General features: G+C 46.4%; 1 protein-coding gene across 12 annotated transcripts in view; it reads right to left on the reverse strand.

Moving 5' to 3' along the window:
• The window catches only part of LOC144933630 (ral GTPase-activating protein subunit alpha-1-like), a 134,273-nt gene that overhangs the window by 89,817 nt on the left and 21,038 nt on the right, over positions 1-23,418 (reverse strand). For 6 of the 12 annotated variants that reach the window (XM_078858638.1, XM_078858640.1, XM_078858639.1 and 3 more), the window contains exons 4-9: positions 15,340-15,397; positions 13,305-13,348; positions 4,352-4,586; positions 3,206-3,321; positions 1,655-1,793; positions 154-365 (exon numbers count right to left, since the gene is read on the reverse strand). In XM_078858638.1, coding sequence (XP_078714764.1) covers positions 154-365; positions 1,655-1,793; positions 3,206-3,321; positions 4,352-4,586; positions 13,305-13,348; positions 15,340-15,397 — 804 coding nt within the window. The remainder of the gene's footprint in view (positions 1-153; positions 366-1,654; positions 1,794-3,205; positions 3,322-4,351; positions 4,587-13,304; positions 13,349-15,339; positions 15,398-23,418) is intronic. The other 6 variants (XM_078858642.1, XM_078858643.1, XM_078858635.1 and 3 more) reach the window with 3 other exon arrangements.

Raw genomic sequence — 23,418 nt, forward strand, 5'->3', positions numbered from 1 at the left:
AACTTAAATATCCAATGCTTTAACGAGTGTCGAATAAAACTCACGCGGACTCATTTAACATTCATACGATGATCATCATTGTGACGATTATGACGGTTTTAACCCTCGACAAATAAAAACAAACATCCGCTTCGCTCTACACGCTTCTCACACCTGGATGATTTTTGGCACGGACTCGCCCTCGGCCTCCGGCACGGCGGGACACAGCAGCGACGGCTTCACCTCCAGCCAGAAGTTGACGAGCCACTTGATAAGAACCACGCGGGCGGACAGCAAGGGCTCACGCGTGCTGTAGCTCGGCTCGTTGAACTGCGCATCACGGCCCACCTGCACGTACTGCGGCTTCGCCCGCAGCAGCGGCACCTCTGCAGGGGGCAATGACGGAGCAAAGCAGGCGAGTGGGGCTACGCGGGAAGGCCACCCGTTTGCAAAGCCCGAGTCACAAGAGCACTCAGTGTAGCAACTCTCTGCCCTCGTGATTATGGAACATCCACCCACGTTTCATTGCGACGTCAGAGCCGTGCCCGGGAGTGGAACCCTCGCGGTACGGGTGGGTTTTTTCACAGGCTATCTGCTGGGCCGAGCCAGAACCAATCCGTGAAACTCTGACCGCACACTGAATCTGACTCCGGATAAAATGGGGTCGATCAGGGGCGGGGTTAATAATCTTGGTCGTTTGTGGTGTCAGAGGTACACACTCGACTCGACCCGTCCATTGCATGCGACATAGGCGGCAGAGGTCAGGTTCTCCAGTGGAAAAAGCTATTGTTTTCTTTTCAACTACCAAACTATATTTTTTATTTTACCAGTTAAGGCCCACTGAGCTATATAGCTGTTTTTCAGAAGCGAATTGGCCACAAACGATAGCTCCATGAAGTGGCTTATCATCACGGAAACATTCATAGCAGCAGGCAATTACTCTAAAAGTATGTTGGTTCTAAATATGGAGGGAAAAAACCAGAGGACCCGGAGAAAAATCCACGCTACCAAGTGGAGAACATGCAAAAACCATATATACAGGCATCAGGGTCGGGCTTGAACCCACGACCTCTTGTATACCAGGCGAGGAAGTTAACATCTCCACCACCGTTTAAATTATGGGTTACAAAGCACATCTGGTATATCGTTACACATGCCACTGTAATGTAGGAAAAAAAAACCGTCATACAAATGATTCACTCCTGGTCTCTTGTGGCTGAGAAAAATCTGTATACAACAATGTAAGCTCATGTCTGGGAGTGTAGAAATGAGGGTAACACCACTCCCCAAAGATTATCCACCCAGCCCCAAAAGGTATGGCTCACACCCCTTATGCTAAATACCAAACTCTGTACTTTAGGCGCCACACCCACACATTAAGTGCTCCTTTTTATAGCTCAGGCAGATAATGGTGGTGAGAATCCTTCGCTAAATTTGGCCAAAGGTGATGACGTAAAAAACATTCTTAAAAGAAAGTAGTCAGGCCACCCTCTATGAGGCTGAGCAAGCTTTGCTGGCTGGCAAGAGGGTGGGACGAACAGTCACTTCCACAGCATATTTGGGTGGCTGGTTGAAATTAAAATCTGTTTTCCTTGCGTAATTAATTGTTTGTGATTTTCAGTAAAAAAAAAAACGTACGTGCGCATGAAACACATAACATACAAAAGTACCATACCTAGGTTGGGACTGTACAAGCTGGTCTCCTTGCAGAAGGAGGGGAAGATGAAAGGGAGGTAGTACTTCTTGAAGATGTTGAGCAGGAAGGCAAACCCCTTCTCATGGTTTTCCTTGTTCTTCCACTCCAAGCCTCTGGCCTGTACAAACGACGATCGAATATAACAACAAACATTAACCCTTTCCGACTCGGATGACCGTACGTGTACGCCATAATTTTATTCTTACAATTACGTTCTAAGCACGTACACGTTCAGATGACGTGTACGTCATCGGAAGAAAAGCTGACATGCACGTTATAGGAACGTCCAACACAGAACGTTATTACCACAGCAAACAAAACACGTCAGTGAGAAAGTGGTTGATTTGCGATCGAGACCAACGTTTGTTTTCACTCGAAACAGTTCTCTTTCAGTGGGGGCATGTTAGTTGCTGTTGTACAAGCTGCACACGTGCACAATGCAGTGTTGCTCAAACACCACTGGGCTGTGCCCTCACTTTTGTAAAAAAATCTTTGCTCTCTGGCCCATGGGGAAAGAGAGAGAGAGGAGGGCGGGAGAGCACATGATCGAAACGTCGCGATTTATTTTATTTTATTCCTATGTGACTTTACCGAAAGAACCAAAGAGTAAGGCAAGGTTTGTTAATTCACACACACACACCCCGGGACAGGGAGTAGAGGACGAAACAAAGACAAAGATCCCCTTTGTAGCCTTAAAATAATGTTGGGGCGAGTGCTGTTAGTGAGCACCTATAAACGCCAGCACGGTACACGAGGGGGTGGGGGGGCAGCACCATGCCCGACCGCCTTTGTCTCCCCAATGGCGATGTTCACACACCGTACCAAGTACGTATTTGAGGCTGAGTCGACCTAGGGGAAGTCCAGAACCGGTTGAAATAATAGTCACTGGCGTTGACCGTGAACGGGAATCAAACTCGGTTCGCTGGGTTCAAAACGCAACGCGCTAACCGCTGCACCACTGCTCCCCACTCCTCTGGAGGACAAACACACGTGCACACACACGCACCCTGCTAACACTCGCCCCAAGGTTTATACAACATGGGCTTGCTGGCCACAGTCAAAACAATGTTTCAACACCTGTTTGACTATAAATAGAACTTAAACAAAGGGTACGTGTCCCAAATTGATCACACCCCACAGAAAAAAATGTCAGCGATACAATTCACGATGATGCTTAATGGGCAGTAACGCCAGGTAAAGCAGAGAACACCAGCGACCGATACTAAATATGTGTACCTTCCAATTCTCAATGCTAAATTGTTCAAGTGGTATGGAAATTTACAACTCACTCTTCCACCTCCCCGCACTCTCCCCCACCTCTCCCCTCTCGTCTCACTCGACTCCCACCTCCACGCACTTTCCCTTCTAGCAACAAAGGCATATGGACGCTATAAAAATCCTAATGATATTGCATCGTAAATTCATTAAATGTTTAATTTTCATGTATATCTAAAAAAAAAATCCATCCACAACAAGGGATCCACCCACTGAGGTTTTGTTAGTGTGAGTTAGTAAACAAAAATACTCCACCTGGATTACCATGTATTTCAGCATCACTTCCAGCAGGTAACAGGTGAGGTCCTCCGGTATCTGCTCATTGGACTGCGGAGACACCAGAGGAGTGATCTCCTCTGCACACACCGGCCCTGAACAGCAGAGAAGTGCGATGCCATGGGGTCAACGTCAACCTGTTACTGTTACTAACCCCCCCCCGCCCATTGTGACTATTGCCGTTATTGTTTTATGAGTAGGCTTGTTTAGCCAGGAAAGCCTCGGGAGGGGCCTTGCTAAGTTTTCGCAGTCGGGGGGGGGGGGGGGTGTTGCTGCTGCTGTTGTGTGATCTCATTTGAGTAATTTGCAGATAATTTGTCAGCATTAGGGTGTATGGCCAATGCCAGTGATATTGTATGGTTTGTTTGTTTTTTAACGATGGGGGGGGAAGCTGAGGAACCCCGGAGGAAACTCCTGCACAATAGGGGGATAACATACCAACTTCGCATAGAAAGTTGCCTGAGTCAGGCATTGTACTCAGACCCTTCTTTGAGTGAGCCACTGGTGTTGCACCACTGAGACACCCTGCCACTCTGCCACCCTACGGATTGACAGTTAAGCTGTGCAGATTTAAACATGAAACACTCCCTAATTATTGTGGCAACAAATTAAGGAGAAATAAAATATTCATAGGCGAGGAGGCTCTCCTGAGCTTGTTACATTAAGTACAAGGAGAGCAAAATATGGAAATATAACGACAGGCGCAAATTAATTTACTTCAACAAACATACACACAAGCATTGAACTCTGAAGAGGGATGTCGGAGCCTTAAAACGTACTAATACACCATTATTTATTTTCGCTAAATGGCTTTTAGAAATTAGTTTTTTCATTATTTTTGCCACTCCTCAGTTGTTCGTTCAGCGAGCCACTGGCACGTCGAGCATCTTGCCGTGTCTTGTACAGCGCTTTGAGATCTTTGACGAAAGGCGCTTCATGATATAAATAAGATTATCATTACAATTATCATCATCATTAAACGGCAAAACAAATTAACTTCTGACAAAATAAAAGCAACGTGGAGGTGGGGGAGGAAGGAGCCAAACAAATGCTCGTGGCCGCCCGCCCGTAGCCTCGCACAAAACCGCGACGACTGTACCCAGTGTCTCTCAGTGCAGCGGCTACCTAGGAAAGCAGGCGAGAGCGGCCAGAGCAGGCTTGCGGAAAGAAGAGAAGCAGCACCTTCTGCCGTCGCCAGGCAGGGGTTGATGAGGCTGTCGAGCGAGCGGCCGCCCTGCTCGCCGGCGGGCAAGGGGAAGCCCGGAATGAGGCACGCGTACATGAGCAGCAGCTCGTCCGAGCAGTTGTGCTGCAGCGCCTGCATCCACAGCAGGAAGAGTCGAACGCCCTCTCGACGGAGCTGTTCGGCGGGGACACACACGCGCAGAGGGACAGCGGTCACCCTTGTCGCGCGATCGGTTTTCCCGCGCAGACCGTCGGGGCGAGCGGAGGCAACCGAGCGCCCAGTTGAGGTTCGGCGAGACGGAGGACGCGGTGTAACAAGTCGGCGTGCTGCACTCGCGGGTCCAGTGGTCGCCGGTTCGACCTCCCGGCCGGCGCGGCAGTTGACACGACGGGGAAGGTTCTCGCGGTAAGGGGGGCGATGTTGCAATGTACGATTCCCATTGAGTCATTTGCAAGTAATAATGCGAGTCGTTTAACAGCATCGGGGATGTTGTGGCCAATACCAATTATACCCAATGGGTTATTTTTGTTTCAGCTATGGGAAGAAACCGGAGTACACCCATGCAGTCCACGGGGAAAACATACAAATGCCACACAGAAAGGTGCACGCATCGGGAATCGAACCCAGGATTTTTTTACTGAGAGGCACAGGTGTCACCACTGCACTACTGCCTGCGCAAAGGCAGATCAAGGTCAAAAAGAAATAAGAAAAGTACGAATGAGACGGAGAACTTTTAGACAGCTGAAATTGATCACGAGAAGCGGGCACGCCGATGTGCCCGAAGGAGAAAGAGATACGTCAGCCGAGAGATACGACCCACGAGCACGATGAACGATAACTAACACGGAGGGGAAAAGCCTAACGGTGTACAAAGAGTGCGGCAAAACTCGGCCGATTGAACCTAAATCATATTCATGGCCGAGATATTGCGATTGAAATCGGACGACAACCAGCTGCTCGTGTCTGCCACCGCAACTGACCCCGGAAGCCAGAACCAGAGGCGCCGCGCATACCACACGCACATGTTGTCTTCGGGGCGTATCTTCAAAAACGCTAGCTTTCAAAAAGCGTGTGCCATGGTGCTCCATCTCGCATGGAATTTGAATAACAGTGGTCTCGCCACATGCATCTTCAGAACACTCGTCGGGTTCACTGTTATTGATTGTTGCAGAAGAATGCAATGAAAAATGGGCGAAAGGGAACGAGGCTGTAAATAATGGAAATAGCGCTCCTCGCTAAAGTGATCCGTTTTTTGGCACGAGTCTTACCGTTTGCTGGGGTTTATTGATACTGTGCTGCAGAGCTTACTAAAGTCAGGTCTTTGAGTATTTGTAGAATTGAATTAACTGTCATTCATAAATACACAGGGTTTCAAATTTATATCTCCTTTCCCCAAGACTACCAATCACAGAACTCACTCGAGTTTCTCAGTTTGCATGAACTACCAATGATGGTTCCACCCAGGCAAGCAAATAACACAAAGCCAAGAGTGGACATTTTCAAGAGTAAAAATACCATTCTAAAATCGGTCACCGCCGCGCGGGGGGGGGGGAATGTAAGTCAAGAGATGTAATCCCCCAGTGATTCGTGAGCGGTTGTAAAATGTGTTTGCTAATTCAAATTCCAAAACTTTCTACGCGACTCGAGGAAGGGGTTTCTCTTTAAGTCAACGAAGCTGGGAATGGCGAGTTTTAAAATACACAAGGGGTCGTCAAACTTGGCGTGAGACACGCTTTCACGCCGAGGGTCACGACGTTGGAATGGTCAATAAATGTTTGAATTGCCTTCGCCTCTGCAAAGCACACTCAGTGCTGCACCATCAACACGACAAAAATCACGACACTCGCACTCGGGGGCTGCAGCGGCTTGTCCATGCCGTACACAACTGCACCCAAAGCCAAAGGAGCATCTGTTATTGAAAGATTGTGAAAGGGACCCACGGTGGCGAGATATTAACTACCTCGCCTGGTATACGGTCGTGGGTTCGACCCCGACTCCAACCCTTGCTGTATATTTGAAGTTTGCAAGTTCTCAACGTGGTCACGTGGAATTTTTCCGGGTTCTCTGGCTTTTCCCCCCACATTGAGAAACACGCATTTCGAGTATTTGGCTCTGATAAATTTCCACTTTGTTGAGCTATCATTTGTGGCCAGGTCACATCTGAAAAAGGCTATATAAAACTCAGTGGGCCTCACCTGATATAAAATAAGCATAGTTATAGTTCTAAATTTATAGTTGCGTAGCTGCAGCAGCATACACGCTACACGTATTTATCGGAGTGAAAACAAACTCGCATTGCGGTTTGGCCTCACAAGTGCCAAATCACCTTAAAGCTTTAAACGGCGCTCTATTGAATAGAAAACTCTTCCGTGTGTATTCAAGTTTGGCGAAGTGCTGTAAAAACAGGCAAGAATGTCAAACAAAATACTCGCGTATGTCAAGACATTCCTGGGCTAACAGTGAAAACAAAGTCCTGTTGATCTAACAATGCGCTATGACAGCCAAATAATAGGACATGAAGCAAATTGACTGCAGATAATTCTTCGGGGGGGGGGGGGTAGGGGGGGTGAGTAATACATTTAAAAAAATTATTGAAGCAAAATGATGACTTGTTCTAAGATCAAAACTCAAAACAATATTATTGTTATTACACCCAGAAAACAAATTGTGCCCAGCTGTTGATAGGCCACAAGTTGTTACTGCTAAGATTTGTGTGGTCTGGATAAATATATTATAATTATTACTGATTATTAAGCAGATTTTTTTTTATTCCAAACAAGTTTCATTTTTATTAAGATACTAGCTTTACTACCCGGCTTTGCCCGGGGCTTGGATTCACCACGACCGGGCCGCCTTTGTCTCCCCAGTGGCGATGTTGACACACCACACGACTTACTCGTTTGAGGCTGAGTCGACCTAGGGGAGGCCCAGGACCGGTTCAAATAATCGTCACCGGCGGTGGCCGTGAGCGGGAATTGAACTCGGGTGGCCGGGTTCGTAGCGCAGCGCGCTAACCACGACACGACAATGCGTTACGCTTCCACATGCGCGGGTCACGTGACAGATTTGACGTCACAGCTCACTTGCCATGCAAAAAATATATGCATCACTGAACTACCCACCCCCCCCCCCCAAAAAAAGTGTATTTTTAAAATTTTTGCATGGTGTACAGTCTGGAAAGTACCCACATGGCAAATTTCAAGTTTGTTGCATGTCGGGAAATACACTAAACATTTTGAACAGACACACATAAGCACAACTTTGCCTTTTATATATTAAGATATATAGTTCAAAATATGTAACTGTAAAAACATTCCATTGCTTTCTACCAGAATTAAAGCCAAATGAGCATCTGTTATTAATTTGTTCATCTCAGAAATCCGGAATATGGCAAAGTCACTTTGTCCTGACCACAAGCAGCCTCAAGGAGACATTACAAAAGTTTCTTGAATATTCCTCCCTTGGTCCACAAAAAGCCTCAAAATAAAAACCTTCTAGAAGTATTCTTTCAATTAAAAAAAAGCGTGCAACAAAACAAGGAAGTCCCTGGGAAGAATAAACACAGACACAGAATGAAGAAGGTCACCGAGTTGGCTCAAGGCGATGTTATAGACAAGTCACCACAGCAAGAACGGTGACCGGCTGCAACGCATCGGGCGAAGGAGGGAACCGCCGGAATGCGCGAGGCCAGCGGTGGCTAAACGGCGTCTCCAGAGCCGCATGCGGCTCTTTAATCCACCACATGCGGCTTCTATCGAAGGGGGCATAACCGTAGAACGTACTATTACGGCAGCAAAGACGCATGAATGCCTCCTGTGCTGTGCCGAAAACTGTCAATATATATACACTTATACATATCCACCTGGCTCTTTACAAAACTCACGGGAACTTTTGGCTCTTGGTCCGTGACAGCTTGGCCACCCCTGTGCTAGGAGAAGAGGACTACCCATGATTTGAGTGGATGTCAAAACGTCAAACACCGGACCGGACGGAAGCTGTCGCCGTTGAAAGACGCAGCGGCGGGCAGAGACAGAAGTGGCGAGCCCACAGGAAAGAAATATCGGGTGAAGGAAACGGTCGCGCCCCCGACGAAGGAAAAGGATAAGTAATCTTGAAGAAGAAGCAGGCAAAGCCTTGCTCAAGACTTTTATTTTTTGCAGCCTCCTGAATTGGGACATTTGGATACTTCCTCGAGGAAAAAATGTAGAAACCCTTAAGATGTGGGCATTGTTGAAGCAAGTGACATTACAGAGTGTGTACAAATACATTGAGTTTTTTGGGATACAGCAGATAACGATGCATATTCACTTACCCAGTACGAGTGGTAACACACGTTGAGTCCAGGGTGTGAAATGGGCTGCTGCCTCAATGTGCTGGTGGCCACCACATCCATCAACAACCCACGGGTGGCCACAACTGAATTATTTTACCGCGTGCATGAAAAATAGCCTTCATATAATCCCGAGCGTGCGCTGTTACGTGTGAAACCACCAATACATTTTAAGGCGGCACGTTACTCTGATTAGTGCGCAGCGTTAATTTACTGCACAAATCCCTGTATTTTCTGCTGCTGGCTGACAGCCAACATCTACATGGGTGGGCCCTACAGGATAGCCAGTTTGATTGAGAATACTGTACACCAGAACGTGCACAACAGTCTTCATTGCCACAACCGGTTTAAGGAATTTAAACAAATCTCGGAGGGAGTGGTGGCGCAGTGGTCGGCGCAATGGGTTACAAAGCCGGCGACCTGAGCTCGATTCCCCTGTCGGGGTTTAAAGTTGGTAGCGAGCGATATCCGAACCAGTCCTTGCGCCTTCCCCGCCTTCACCAATCTCCCACCGACCGGCGTGGTGAAGTATGGTCCAACGAACCGCACAACAGAAAAAAATATACGGAGGTCTCCATCCATCAGTGGACTGACAAAGGGCTACACATTATGATTGCATATTTATATTCAACTCTCCTCGTGAATAAACATTCAGGCCTGTTTAGGAACTGATGGATTACGACCACAAGGGTACAACATCTCCTGCGAGCCGCCTTGGTTTATTGCACCAAAATAATGCATGTATACATGCACCCTTTGTTTAATCTCTACGTGCACTGGAGGGTTTCGCCTTCATGACAAAGAATGACACACAAATGGCATCGCTGTCAGCAAACGAGGCATCAGCCATGGCACGACCTGGCCCTCCGTGACCCTGGACCGTTTTACTAAAAGGAAACAAACAATAGGCAGAATACGTGACATTGCATTCCTGGGTCGTCATTAAGCACTTTGGATTAGGTCAGCCGTAATGAAGAGGACGACGTGTCAAGAGTGGCATTATATACAAAAACAAACAATACCTTGGCCTCTGCCCGATAGTCTTCAATGGGTCCGATCTTTAAGGCAACTACCGATGCATGCTGAATGTTTGAGCTGCGAGAATGAGCAAGTGGTTTGCTCTAGATATCTGCTCGCAAAGTCGTCAGAGCTCGGGGAGAAGACTGTTGTGTGGCAATGCCGTATTGTTCCCAATGCTGGGTTTATGTATGTATGTATGTTCGTTGAACTTCTTTCGCACTGTACGTAGCCAACCGTGTTAATCGGAGGTGCGGATGAGCAGTCCTTCGTAACTGGGCTTGAGATCATCATCATCATCGTCGTATTCTCCACATGCGAAAACTGTTGACCTAACGTCCTCGAATCCATGACCTGAGCAGTGATGTGTAACTGCTCTCACTCGGGCCAGGAGCATTGGGCAATTGTCCACTCTAAAATGTTCCATGAGAATGCTTAGAATATTTAATATAATGGGGTGGAGTGGTGGCATATAGTAGTTAAACGCTGCGATATGAACCCTTCTACCCGAGTTGCATCCCCAGCCAGTGCTAATATTAGCGGTGAGTGATATCTGAACCGGGCAGTACCCTTCAACACCCCACACTGACCAGCGTGAAGTATGTTCAAACAACCCCAAATCATCAACTTAAAAAAAGATTTTTTTAAATTTTACCTGGTAAGGCCCACTGAGCAATATAGCTCTTTTTCAGAAGCGACCTGGCCACACACGATAGCTCACCGATGCGGCGTATCATGTGTAAATGTATAGCAGTCAAATACTCCAAACGCGCGTTTCTAAATGCGGAGGGAAAAACCGGAGAAGGCCTCCCCATGCGGTGTCGGGCACGGGGAGGAGTTGTCTGACCATACTTCATCACTTTGGTCAGTATGGGTTGGACGGTGTTACCTGGACTCGTTTGGATATCGCTTGTCACTGTGAGCTGGGGCCGGATATTTTGTAAATTAAAAAGTAAAAAAAACAGATAGCTGCAAACACAAGCTACGACTCCAACACTGGTACGCAGTAACGGTCGAGGGAAATCCAAGCTTTGTATGATGAATGATTGCCGGAAACATCATACTTCAAAAATGAAATTGCAGCAGTGCTCCACACGTCCCCATCCACACCGCCCAGCTTGCTTATCTACCAAATCCTTTCTCAATCGTAACAAAAAAAAAAACACGGACTTTTCATTTATTATAATACCTGTAAAAAGCAATAACTTGTTCAAGGTGAGATTGGAAGCCTATCAGTGTACACGGTGCCATTTGAAATCAAATCATTCAAACTGCTCGACATGCATGCCTCTTCGCACTCGTGCTGCTATGTTGTAGAGTGTTCACTCATTCTCTCAGAAGCCCTTTGATCAGAATTGAAAAACTGTAAAATAAATTTGCAGCGCTGCAGCGTATGTACTGCCGCCGATTGGACATCGGTCGCAGGAATCACGTCGGGTATATTCAGAGAGGTCGCTGCATTCACCGGAGTCATTACACCTCTGCCCCACGTCGAACTGAAGTTCTTTCGCGCCGCACGGAGCCAACCGTGCTAATCGGAGGTGCGGCGGAAGGACAACAAACTAAACACACAAAAAAAGTCACTACGCACGAGCTACCGTTCTCAGCCATTCTCGTCGGCCATGGGGGAGGGGGGGTCTATCCACTGCTAGATGAAGGTCTCCGTCTTCTCCAACTGTCGCGCGGTCCTTGCGATGCAAAAACTGCATCACAACTTTTTCTTGGTTCTTTCGGTAAAGTCACGTAGAATGGAAAAAATAAAATAATAAAAATAAAACATAATAAAATAATTCTCACGACGTTTCGGCCACAACGGAAGCAGCCGTCCTCAGATGTAGAACAGGTCTGTCGAGAAGACAGAGTCTGAAATGAGTCTGAAATGACTCTGTCTTCTCGACAGACCTGTTTTACACCTGAGGACGGCTGCTTGCGTTGTGGCCGAAACGTCGTGAGAATTATTTTATTATGTTTTATTTTTATTATTTTATTATTTCCATTCTACGTGACTTTACCGAAATAACCAACTAGATGAATCCCTGCAGTCACGAAAGCTTTAAATCGAAATTTGCATCGCAACTCTTGCGCACGAGCCGATTCCATCACTCCATCTCCACGGACTGGTGACCGCTCAGGCGCATGGCCTCCCTTCTGCTGCCACTCCATCGTTAGTCTCGACCACCGGCCATCATCGCTTCCCACCGATGCCTCCTGCCCCCAAGCCTGCTCATTATTATTCAGTAGTAAATTACAACGAAACAACATATATTTTTAAAATCAATTAAAATATTATGTATTTATTAAGTAATTAGTGTTCTATAGATTTGTTCGAAAGAATATTTTTAGAAGTGGACATCATCATAAAAATATATATTCTTAACTACGGAATACAATCCAGCCAAAGGAGACTACTTTTTTTTGTTAAATCGAGTGTCGCGTTCGAGCTTTGATTTAACGTTCGTTGAACTTATGAAGCAAGATCACGGTATATCTACACCAACTGAGTGGAATGTGTCAAGGGAGTGAAAGGTTGGAATGTAGCCTTGAATTAAACCCAAATTCTTTCTCTAAATCGCTCTTCCCAGGCACAATACCCCACGGGTTAAGTAAAACATTAAACAGCACAATTGCCTTTGCATTGTTTGGAATTATTAGAAGCAAATATTTTCATTGACTTGAAAACAATGACAAGAAATATCCCTACAGGAACGGCCAGATATTGCGTCATTACAAAGTCGTGTTTGTTTAAAAAAAAAATTGTATTGTGCTTTCCAACGAAGATTGAAAGCATTTATCGATTTATCTCTGTCCGTCTGTCTGTCCCTCCGTTTGCCTTGTCCCTCTGTTTGCCTCGTCCGTAGCATGGGCACACGATAGTATTTGTAATAAGTATCCAATGTAAATTAAACCTTCCTGTAAAAATGAGCTGTCACATTAGGAACATATCCCATATAAAATTGGCCCAAATTGATCACTTGGTGACTCAAACCCAGAACAGAAAAGGACATTTTAAGAATATTGAAATGCTCTTTCTCCTGACAATTACTCCCTGTCAGTTTGATGACTGCTAAATACATATCCCAAAGAACAAACATGTTGGAAAGTGTTACAGAATTCATCCGTAAGCATGATTTGTCCAACCTCGTTAATTTTATGAAAATGAGTTGCCAATCAAAATTAAAATTGCCCAAGGCAATCGTCATTATAAAAGAGCTCTGATCTATTGGAGGGGTGTAGAAATGCATCAATTCGTCAAATCACATTCATTCTTAAGCTCAGGGTACATGCATCGAATCGCAAATGTAAGAAAGGACGTCTTTGATTCGTGGTATCATGTGCATGACGTCGGTTTGCGTGACCGCTATAGCCACCTGGGACCGCTAGTTTACAAAAATGATAATTGAAAAAAAGTATTGTAACGCTGAACAAAAGGGCGAGCAATTTGTTAGCAACGTCCATGCATTACAATGAAACGATAGCCATGTCATCACTGCGATGCAAAGCATGCAGGGATTGCTGATGCTGTGCTGCTGTATGTATTGCAATACCTTGATGGAATTTCCGGTGTGCAGTAGCTTCTTTAAGATTAACCCTGTCGGCAAAAGGAGAGAAATTACACAAAATGGGAAGCAGGAGAAAATTTTAATAGAAATAAAAACTGGTAAATGTACACATCCGGAACGATTAATATATTTCTTAAACACCACTTATCACTTGTGCTTAAACCACAACGTATTTTGTCAATTTGAAATCTGTAATCGATAACTCAGCAAGTGACATAGTAACAATACATGGCTGTGAAATTGTCCAATTGTGAGCATTTGCAGCACTTGTTCACATGCACACAAACTCAAATTGACGGTCGCAAAATCTAACACTTTCCTATTTTGTCGTTGTTGGTCATATTGTTCAGATAACACATTGCTGTGCTGTTAGACGTTATGAATATTTGAACGCGATGTGTATATCTGAATTAACCTTTCCAAATCTGTAGCAATAGTGTGTGTGCTTGTGAAACTACCAGTAGTTTTTCATTGTAGTGGTATTTATTGTTTGATTATCCATTGTCAATGCTTGTTCACCCAGCGAAGCCTCAATGAGTCTCAGGAAGACCTTGCCAAATCTTTGCAGTAGGGGGCAATGTTGCTGTGTGTGCGATCCCATTTGAATAGTTTGCAGGTGACTTTGTCAGCATTTTGATGTTTTGGCACCTACCAGTTACACCGTTTATGTTTTTATTTTACCTACGGGAGGAAACTGGAGAGAACGGAGGAAACCCATGCAGAGAATGTACGCACTCCACACAGAAAGGTGCCTGAGTTGGGAGTCGAACCCAAGGCCTTCTTGCTGCGAGGCCCCGGTGGTTACCAACTGTACACGCTATCACCGCGCCACCCTGCTGCTCGTGGTGGCTCTCCGATGCGATTGCTGGTCGCGCCGCGTGCCACATGGCATGTCGGCGTCCATCGCTTCGCTCCGCGTGCCGGCAGATTCCTCAGGAGCCGAACGTGACCACTCATCAGCAGTGTTCAGTTCCCGAGGAAGGTCCCAGCCCACGAAGCGAAACGTCCAGACATCGCTGCAGTACCGCGCAGCGTGGTACGGCCCGAAAACGCATCAGAGAGCAACGCCGTGCGCGCGCGTCATCAAATCTGCACTGCTCTTCAGTTTCCCTTTTGACTAATTACTCCAAGCCGTTAGCAGCCGCTTAAACATTTTTAACCCTGCACCAGATCAAGGGCGCGGTAAGGTCAGCGTACAGAAATGTGTTTCCAGTTCGGACTCCGAGGAGGCGTTGCGACTCCGGCATTAAATCACATTAGCAGCTTTAAATCGGATTAAAACATACACACATATTCGGGATTCCTTGCGGGGCTTTGCAGACGTCCCGGTGAGATAAGGGATCAAAGGGGGAGTCGACACGACAACCCCCACAGCATTGGGTGAGGGTGGGGGAGGAGGAAGCTCGAGGGGTCTTAGCCACCCTGGCGAAATGCTTTGCCCCCCCCCCACCTCCAATTATAAATGACTTTCACAAAAATGTCATGGACTTCTTTCGCAAATGAGCATTGGGGCGTTGCTCATCTCCCCGTTCACAGCCCTGAGGCAGTGGGGGAAATTCGATATTTCTATGGCGGCGTGAGTGCAGTATTCCACACGTTCGTAACGATCGCTCATTACATACACACACCGGCTGATGGGATTTGCGAGCTCCAGATGATACCGTACGCGGCAGTCGGGAAGGGGGGCTGAGCTAAAAAGCCAGAATTAGCCGAATTAATTTGCTGGCGTCACAACCGTTCCATCATATGCACAGGCGGTGGGGGGCGAGAGCCCGAGCGGAACGCACCAGACAGACAAAAACAGATCGCACCGTTACTCGCTGTATTTAGCGTCTATGATTTATTTTAAACCTTGCTTCACATTGGCTGTGTCGTGTCGTCCATGCCGGGCAACCCCCCCTCCGCGCCCCCCGTTGCCATCCCCCCCACCCCACCCCCGAGTTTTTAAATGCCTCGCCTGCACCTTTAAACGCGTTCACGCCACCGCAAGAGTTGGTGCCCCGGAACGCCGTATATTTACCTATGCTGTGAAACTGCCATTTGTTCTGGATTCTCTCGGGCAGGAGTTGCAGTATTTTCTGGAACGCAAAAGACATTCAATATCAGCTGTTGCCAAGACCACTTCTCCGTCCAATGAAACACACAGTGCAGACAGCTTTATATACACCATGTAGGCGCATATGGCGATAATTTAGGCGACAGTTGCACGCGCACACACACACCTCGGGCTCTGCTCTTACAACACTTAATACTCGACGGAAACCACGGCGTCGACTTCGCCGTTGTGCTGTGTTGCTCGGTACAACGGGCGACGTTTTGCTCGCGGGACGTGGAGCGAAACGTCGGACGTTGCCACTCCACGCGCTGGCAGCCTCTTCAAGAACTGAAACTCTCCCGGGCGGACATCGTACCAAACGACACGCGGTACTATCTCAATCTTGATGAAAATTCAACTGAAAACAACAAATGCTGTGGTGTATGTCATATAAAAATGGCATTTTCTGGTGGGCCACAAAATAAAATTCACATGTTGCTGGCGGGTGCCGTGACATCAAATGTTATGACGCCACATGGCGTTGTGACATCATCGCGCCTTTAGACGAGAGCACGAACCCGCACCTCTCGTTTACAGCTCTCTTGTTCATCTCACTTTCATCTCACCACATCTGAATCTCTCTACGTCTCGGTGATTCGTACATCTTGGTGGGCCACAGCTCAGCAGGCCACTGCTAGAGCCTCCTTGGGCCCAAAGTGGCCCATGGGCCGCAAGTAAAAAAAAACTGTGTTCAAGTAAGAGTTAAGTGTACGACGACTGCACATCAAAATAATCCAAAGCTAAGTCGTCAATTCTTTCTGTTGAGGTTTTCCAATTCTCCGTTCACCAAACTTTACATCAGAAGTCCGTTGGCATTTAACATCAATATATTTTCTTCCCCAACTACTCCACAGGACAGTTGGAGTTGCTTACAACTGCATCGGTCAATAAAACCAATATTTTCACGAAAAACCGCGGTTCAATTTCGGCACCGTCACTCATGCAGCACGTTTTTAAATGAGTACATGGAGCGTAGCGGTCTCCTAGCAGGAACAACCGCAGAGGTTGCGATCGCCGTATTCATCAAACACTTTGAAGGCAGGCAACATGTATGGCTCTGATAACACACAGGAACTGTTCTAAGAAGATCAATTATTAACCTCCCCGCGGTTTAAAGGTGGGTCTGATGACACACACACCTAACTGTACTGTGGTCATAAGAAGTGGGGATTGTTCGGGGTCTGGAACTGACAATACCGAAACCAACATCACTAGTCCATCTGAAAACGTTCTCATGTCCTCTCGCGACAGAACGACGTGATGACTTCAGTTTAACACGTGTAGGCTTTCGCGACCAATATTATTCATAATCAACGTTTTTGGGTTAGATCGTGTTATTTGTAAATGTGTCGTAACCCTCCACCGGGAGCAAGAGCAGAGCCTCACCATTCTGGCGAATTGCCCGATGATGCTGGATGCAATTACCAGCGAAACGTCATACTATAAAATGTTTAATGTTGTGGTTTCACGCTTCAACACACCGGTGGGCGAAAGTAGTTAACTATTTGGATTTTGTCAACGTGACACTTTTTTGCTGATTGGCCGTGTCGGGTGGTGGAGGGTTACGACACATTTATAAATAACGCGATCTAACCCAAAAACGTTGATTATGAATAATGACTTCAAATATATTTGTCAGAATCAGAATATTTATTTATACTGGAGGAATCCGATGAGCAACAAAGCTCCTTTACAAGGATGTCTAAATATCAGTAAGTCCAAAATCGTGTGCTAACACGTGATATGGCCACAATCTACTCCGAAATACACACGAAATGTGATCTTAGAAAACACGACGATGCTTTGCCCTCTGGTCAATAGACATCTCAGTTTGTAGGTCCACATGTTTTTCCTTGCCGGCCACCAGTACTGATGACAGGGGAATCGGTGTAGGAATTATGATATTTCTAAAAAGAGTGTTCATTTGTAATTTTTTTAGAAATTCCTCCATTGCCAGTGTTGTGAGATTGTGACAGCTTGGGGGAGCCTTCATCCAGCAGGAGATCGATCAAGGCTAATGACGATAATTAAACTGTGTAACAGAAAAAAAAATGTTGTCCCTGGGTAGTAAGTGTTATTTCCTAATTGCTTATGCCTCAAAAGACCAGAAAATGGCTATGATTCCCCAACAAACTTTGCTTTTGTGAACAAGACAGTGATACTTTGAAATTGACCTATTTTCAATGAGAAAATGTTTGTATTTGTGTCAAACGTTCACATAAAGTCCTGGTCACAAAAGCAACGTTTGTGGGGAATAATAGGCATTTTCGATACTTTTGAGGCATACGCAATTAAAAAATAACACTTAGTACCCAGGAACAAAAATTATGTTCCATAGTGTTATCAATGTATATCAACTCCTGAGCGAGCTTGTTCTTATGAACGCATACTCATCAAGACTAGACTAACACATACCTCTGACGTATACATACCTTCATTAGACGTCACCGTGACCGGGAAGTTGACATTTAAGTAAAATGCATCACAATGTTGTAAACATGCCCTTCGTACTCGGTGATGTGATTTTTTTTTCATGGCTTGGAGAACGACTAGAACGATCGTGGTCTTGCCAATGACACCTGCACCCTTGCTGGTGTACCCCTCGTACACACGAAGCCTTTCATAGGACCGCCACAAAAACACACCGAGGCGGTCACCGTGCACAAGAGCGACGTACTTTGAACCGCGCACTACTTTTTAATGGATCGAAAACGGGGCAGAACGCAACCACGTCATGCTGGCTCAAAGGAGACCCCCTTATTATTACTACTACGACTACGAAGAGACATCTTAAGTAAGAAAGCGGTGTCTCACCATTAATCCTCCTGTGACAGACCAAGGGCAAAGCCGCTAAAAGCTTCAACTTCCCCATACCAGGAGATCGTAGATTTCACTGCGTGGCATAACGGAGAGATTCCATTGTTTTTTGGAAATCACCACCGCCACCGTTTCGGACGGCAAATAAGAAAATAAGACTCGATGATGATTTCGGTGATACGGCAATTGCGCCTGTTACTTCACCCCGACTGCCCTTTGTATCGCGGGGAGGGGGGGGTCTCGGTTGTTAGGGAATGCGCATTTGACGCATTTACATAACGTGCATTTCAAGGTCACGCTCACAGAATCAGACCTATACTTAGCCACTTTGGATTTATTTCAGCAGCACATTTTGCTATTCAAAAGGGGTGCCCGCTGATTAATGAAGCAAACTGCTTGCAACGTTGCACAACGCCAGCTATTTATTATTTTGTGTCGGTGGAGGGGGGGGGGGTTACACGCCATTATGGTTTGTAAATTATATCCGTCAACATCAAAATTCTATGATTCACTACATTTTCGTTTTCCCTGACACAAAAGCAAACAAACAGGCTGCCTGCTTCTGCTGACATTTCATGGTTCATGTGCCAACAGTGACATTCTTTGATGAATTAGAGCTGGCATATGTTGTGTGAGATAATTTAATATAGCATCTTTCCCGGGCTATTCACGTAAGCTCTGTATCAACGAGGGAGCGTTCCCAAGGTCACATGACGTGGAAAAAGTCACACGGGGAGAAAAGGCAGAGGGGTCATTTGCTGGCGATGGCGGGCCGGCGGTGGCTACGCTTGTCTGTAATCTCCAGCACTGTGGAGGCGAGGGTTGGCGGACCGCACAAATGCCACCAAAACTCTCTTTCCCGTTGCCATCGAGGCACTGCACTGTCCTTCTGTATGTGATAGAGTGTTGCTCCCTCGCATGCGTTGGTATTCTCCCGCCGCTCTGGTCCCCCCCCCCCCCCCACAAGTGTAAATACTCATTAGCTGGCTAAAATCACTGTAATATATACAGATAAAACTGCAGAGCTTTGGCAATTGTTGTCACGAATTCACCGCGCGGTTGCCTTCTTCCATCTTGTCTGTGGTTCCTCAGCGTCCAGATGTGAAATTTGCATGACCCAATGCGATATGAAACTAAACACATTCCTGCCGAGGGAGCTGGTAGGAACGTTGGGTTGCTCGGTCAATGGCCAGGGTCAACGGCGGCGTGGTGTATTCCGCAAATATGGCCGACTGTGAGGGCTGGCACAAGCCGGCGTGAGTAGGTTAAACGTTGAGTTTTATAAGGGCACCACGGGGTGACCAGCCCCTCCCCACCCTCCCCACCCAGCCCCTCCCCACCCTCCCCTCTCCACCCAGCCCCACCCCTCCCATTTTTGGATGCACGACGGACGGACACAATAATCCCCTGTGGGCTGGTGTAACCAGGAGGTTGCTACCAGTAAAAGGATTCCACTGTTACAAAAATTGTTACAGAATTAATGTGACTTTGGCGAGACGCTGTCTTGATCCAAATTAATTTCTGGGGTTAGGCCACGACGTAGTTTAATGCCAAAATTCTTGTCTGTAACCCTACAACACCCGACAAGATTTGCCAGGGTTTACAAAACATATTATTTGCACGTGCCCAAGAATTGATTAAATTCTGACTGATAAAGCTCCTTGCCGGCGGCTTAAGACTGTGCACGACTGAATCTGACATCAACGTACGACGGCGTTTGGCTTAAACTGCTTCATCTGGTTTTGAAAAGGATATCATATTTACCTATCACAAGGACGTGCACAGCCAGTTTTGTCAACGCACTGCTGGATAAGGGCCTCCTCAACCCATGCAGGCGAGTATTGGGGGCTATTTTACCATACTTCAGCACGTTGGTCTGCGAAGGTAGATTTATGGCAGGGAGCATAACCGTTGGGAGCGTAGTACAGTACAACAATAGCCATGGAAACGATAGTGATGAGGGTAATACTAGTGAAGCTGGCACCACGATCGTGAAGACGATGATGATGACGATGGCAAAGGTGACACATAAAAGTGAATTAATCAATCTTCATACCACGTTGAATATAATGTTTTAAGCATTATATCAATTGTCTGTGAAGCAATAAAGTTTGCCAGAAAACAGTGCACCACAGCGGAATAACGCACAGAATTCTGCCAGAATTCTCTATGCCCCTGTGAACTATATTTTAAATCTGGATGTTCCAAAAAATTTGGAAGCACAACAAGCTCAGTTTCTTGTGAGAAATGTTGCTGCCCTCTGGCCCGTATCACTTAAATCATGCAAGCCAACGCATTTAACTCAGGGAAAAAAATACACACACACACCAGCGCAACATTGCTGAAGTGGTGCCAGGATTTTTTTGGCAATTCTGCTCCTGTTAATGTGCGAACGCAGAGGGGGGTTCTGTTTTTCTCCTAAGACACTTTCAGTCCTTTTGACGGAATGAAATTGGAAGGAACGTTCGCAATACGCTGGCTCGACGTTAGCTCTCAATGTGGCCGATCCAACCTCGAGACTGGATTGAAAAATAACAATTTGACCTCTCCCTCTTGACGCGCGCCATTAAGATCACGTTCAAGCCACTCGCTCGCGCAAGCCACATTTGAACATTCTTCTTCTTTTGTACGGCCGATGGCAGATGCAGAGCAACAACTTTCAATTTCACATTCAGGTGGTCACACCAGATAACCGCATCGGGAGCAGCGGACTTGTATCGCTGTGATGTTTGCTTCGTATTTGTGGATCGGAGCATTGCGTCGCTATAAGTTGTACGGTGTGTTCTGGACGACCACAGTCGTACACCGGAGAGTTTTATTTTATTTTACATTTGTGCGTTCAGATATTCGCATCTGCCATGGTCTGCGCAGTGGATGTGGTTTAGGGTGGTCCATGAGCTTCGTGGAAGATCAAACCCAGGGATATTTTAACACTGAAGTGGAGTCATCAAGGGATGCTGCCATGGTGCAGTGGTTAGCAGCACACCGCACTCACAATCCAGACGCCACAATGGTGAAAAGCTTCTTAAACCCCCCCCCCTCCCCCGACTGTGTACATCCAACAGTGTGAATGGGAATACCACAGAGTCGATGGGCAGGTCTTGTGCGGTGGGGTAAAGTGTGGGTACTACCACCTCTTCCAAGATGTGGCCACTGCGGAAGAGTAGCCCACATTATCTTCTAGAGGGGCTGTTTAAAGCTCTCTCCAGATGAGACCCCTTCTTCCAGAAGTGTCATGGGCAAGCTATTGCAAGGCTTTAGCTCTTCGCCTATTCACAATTGTTGCAGAGGGCATATTAGATGTTTTATCCTGCTTTTGTTATTGCTTGTATAACACCACTCTTCTACAATGTGTTTGCAAACATTCGCGGAACTTAAATTGCGATTCTAGCAGCGTTCTACACCGTCCGAAGCCAAACCATTGGTTCAGACATCCCAGAGTTACTTGTGATGTCAACTTTACAGAACTACTTCTGATGTTGATATCCAAATCTCTTCTGCGATCACAAAACGACATCTTCAAGGCGGGACTGGGCCCTTAACCTGTGCACATGAATGGCTCCCCATGCATCAATCGGCCAATTTTACACTCTCAAAATTGGGGGTGAAATCATCGGTGAAAAGGTCGAGCTCATCAAGCCAAATGCAAAGGATACACCACTTAAATATTGGACAGTCACATGGGACTCAAAACCCAGGGTTTCAGTGGTGCCGGATCAGCATTGCACTGACTCTGACAAGGTCATTAGCCCTCCCGAGCCACGCAACCACCTCTAATAATAATGTGCATTACAGCAAGAAGGAATTCACTGTGGGCATCAACTCCCATGGTTACTTGCACCCAGTGGCGTAGCATATTCATCACGGGTCGTGGTGCAAGAAAATGAAATGGCGGCACCCCCCCCCCGCCCCTCTTGGTACAACCCGGTTACCTGGCCCCCCCCCCCCCCGGTGCAGTTGCACCGCCTGCACACACACATGTTAGCTACACCACTGCCTACACACATTCAGGCCTCCGCTGTAACTCAAAAGGGAAATGGCATCTTGATTTTGGGGAAACTAAAAAAATTATTTAAAAAATATGCACTCTTGGTAAAGCACGCTATGGTGAAGTATTAACATTAATCTCTCGAACTGTAGTTTTTAAACATCTGCTGCACCCTTGATTACAAACATGCAAAAGAGAGTTCAGAGCTTCCCCCAAGGCACCCACTGTATGAGAGGCCAGGAAAAAAAAACAGAGAATGCAAACAAATGCAAGCCTCCCATAGCTTTCTTGTGACAATGAGGGAGCTCGTAATTATTTACACATGGGTCAGGAAATATGCCTTCGGTAAATAATAGATGGCCACCGGTCATGTGGCAGGATTATCTCACTTGTGTGTAAAATGGACTCCCCGGGCAGAGTACGGCACACACGTGTGCACCGAGGCCGGCTGTATCACGACAAACAGGGGGTGTTGCCACCTTTCAATGTTGGTTTCACCTCTCCGGCTGGATGCAAGTGATATTGTAATATACAGCGATTTGTGCGACTATCAACCAAATTAGAAGATGCCCCAATAGTCCGTAAAAGTTATCGGGGGTTATGACAGAAATCCAGATTAAGAATTTTTTGAGACCGCTTCGAAAAGCTCATCTTGGGCGATTGGTACTTTGACAACAAAAAACACGCACACAGTAGTGTATATTAATGAGTAATTTAAGTAATGGTTATGTTTTGCATGACGCCGCTGCACATGTAAGGACAGTAAAAAAAGGCACCCGTAAAACCGTGAGCGCCCGTTTTGTTGCAAAAAGTCAAGTGACCTGGAAGCCATTTACGTTTTTAAAATAATAACTTGGTCAAACAAAACATGCAACCGTTGTTAATGTGTGAGAGATACGACTCATTATGTTCACTCACGCTGCTCAGATGATGCATAATTGCCTTATTAAGTATGTATTTCACACTCGAACGGTTATATGGTGTAATGCAATGGAGGGGGGGGGGAAGAGTAACTGCAGTCATTATTATTTGTTGCAAAATGGGACTGCTGTTGGGCAGACAGACGATACAAGGCAATGTTGTCCAACTCTCAAAACACGTGTTTTTATTCGGGAAGACGTGCTCTTTTTCCCCCGCTGGATATTGTGAACACTGGATAACAATTCTAGATTTGAAGCTTTCGTGACTGCAAGGATTCA

Source organism: Lampetra fluviatilis, chromosome 7 (genome assembly GCF_964198595.1).
Source record: "Lampetra fluviatilis chromosome 7, kcLamFluv1.1, whole genome shotgun sequence".
NCBI classification, from domain to species: Eukaryota; Metazoa; Chordata; class Hyperoartia; order Petromyzontiformes; family Petromyzontidae; genus Lampetra; species Lampetra fluviatilis.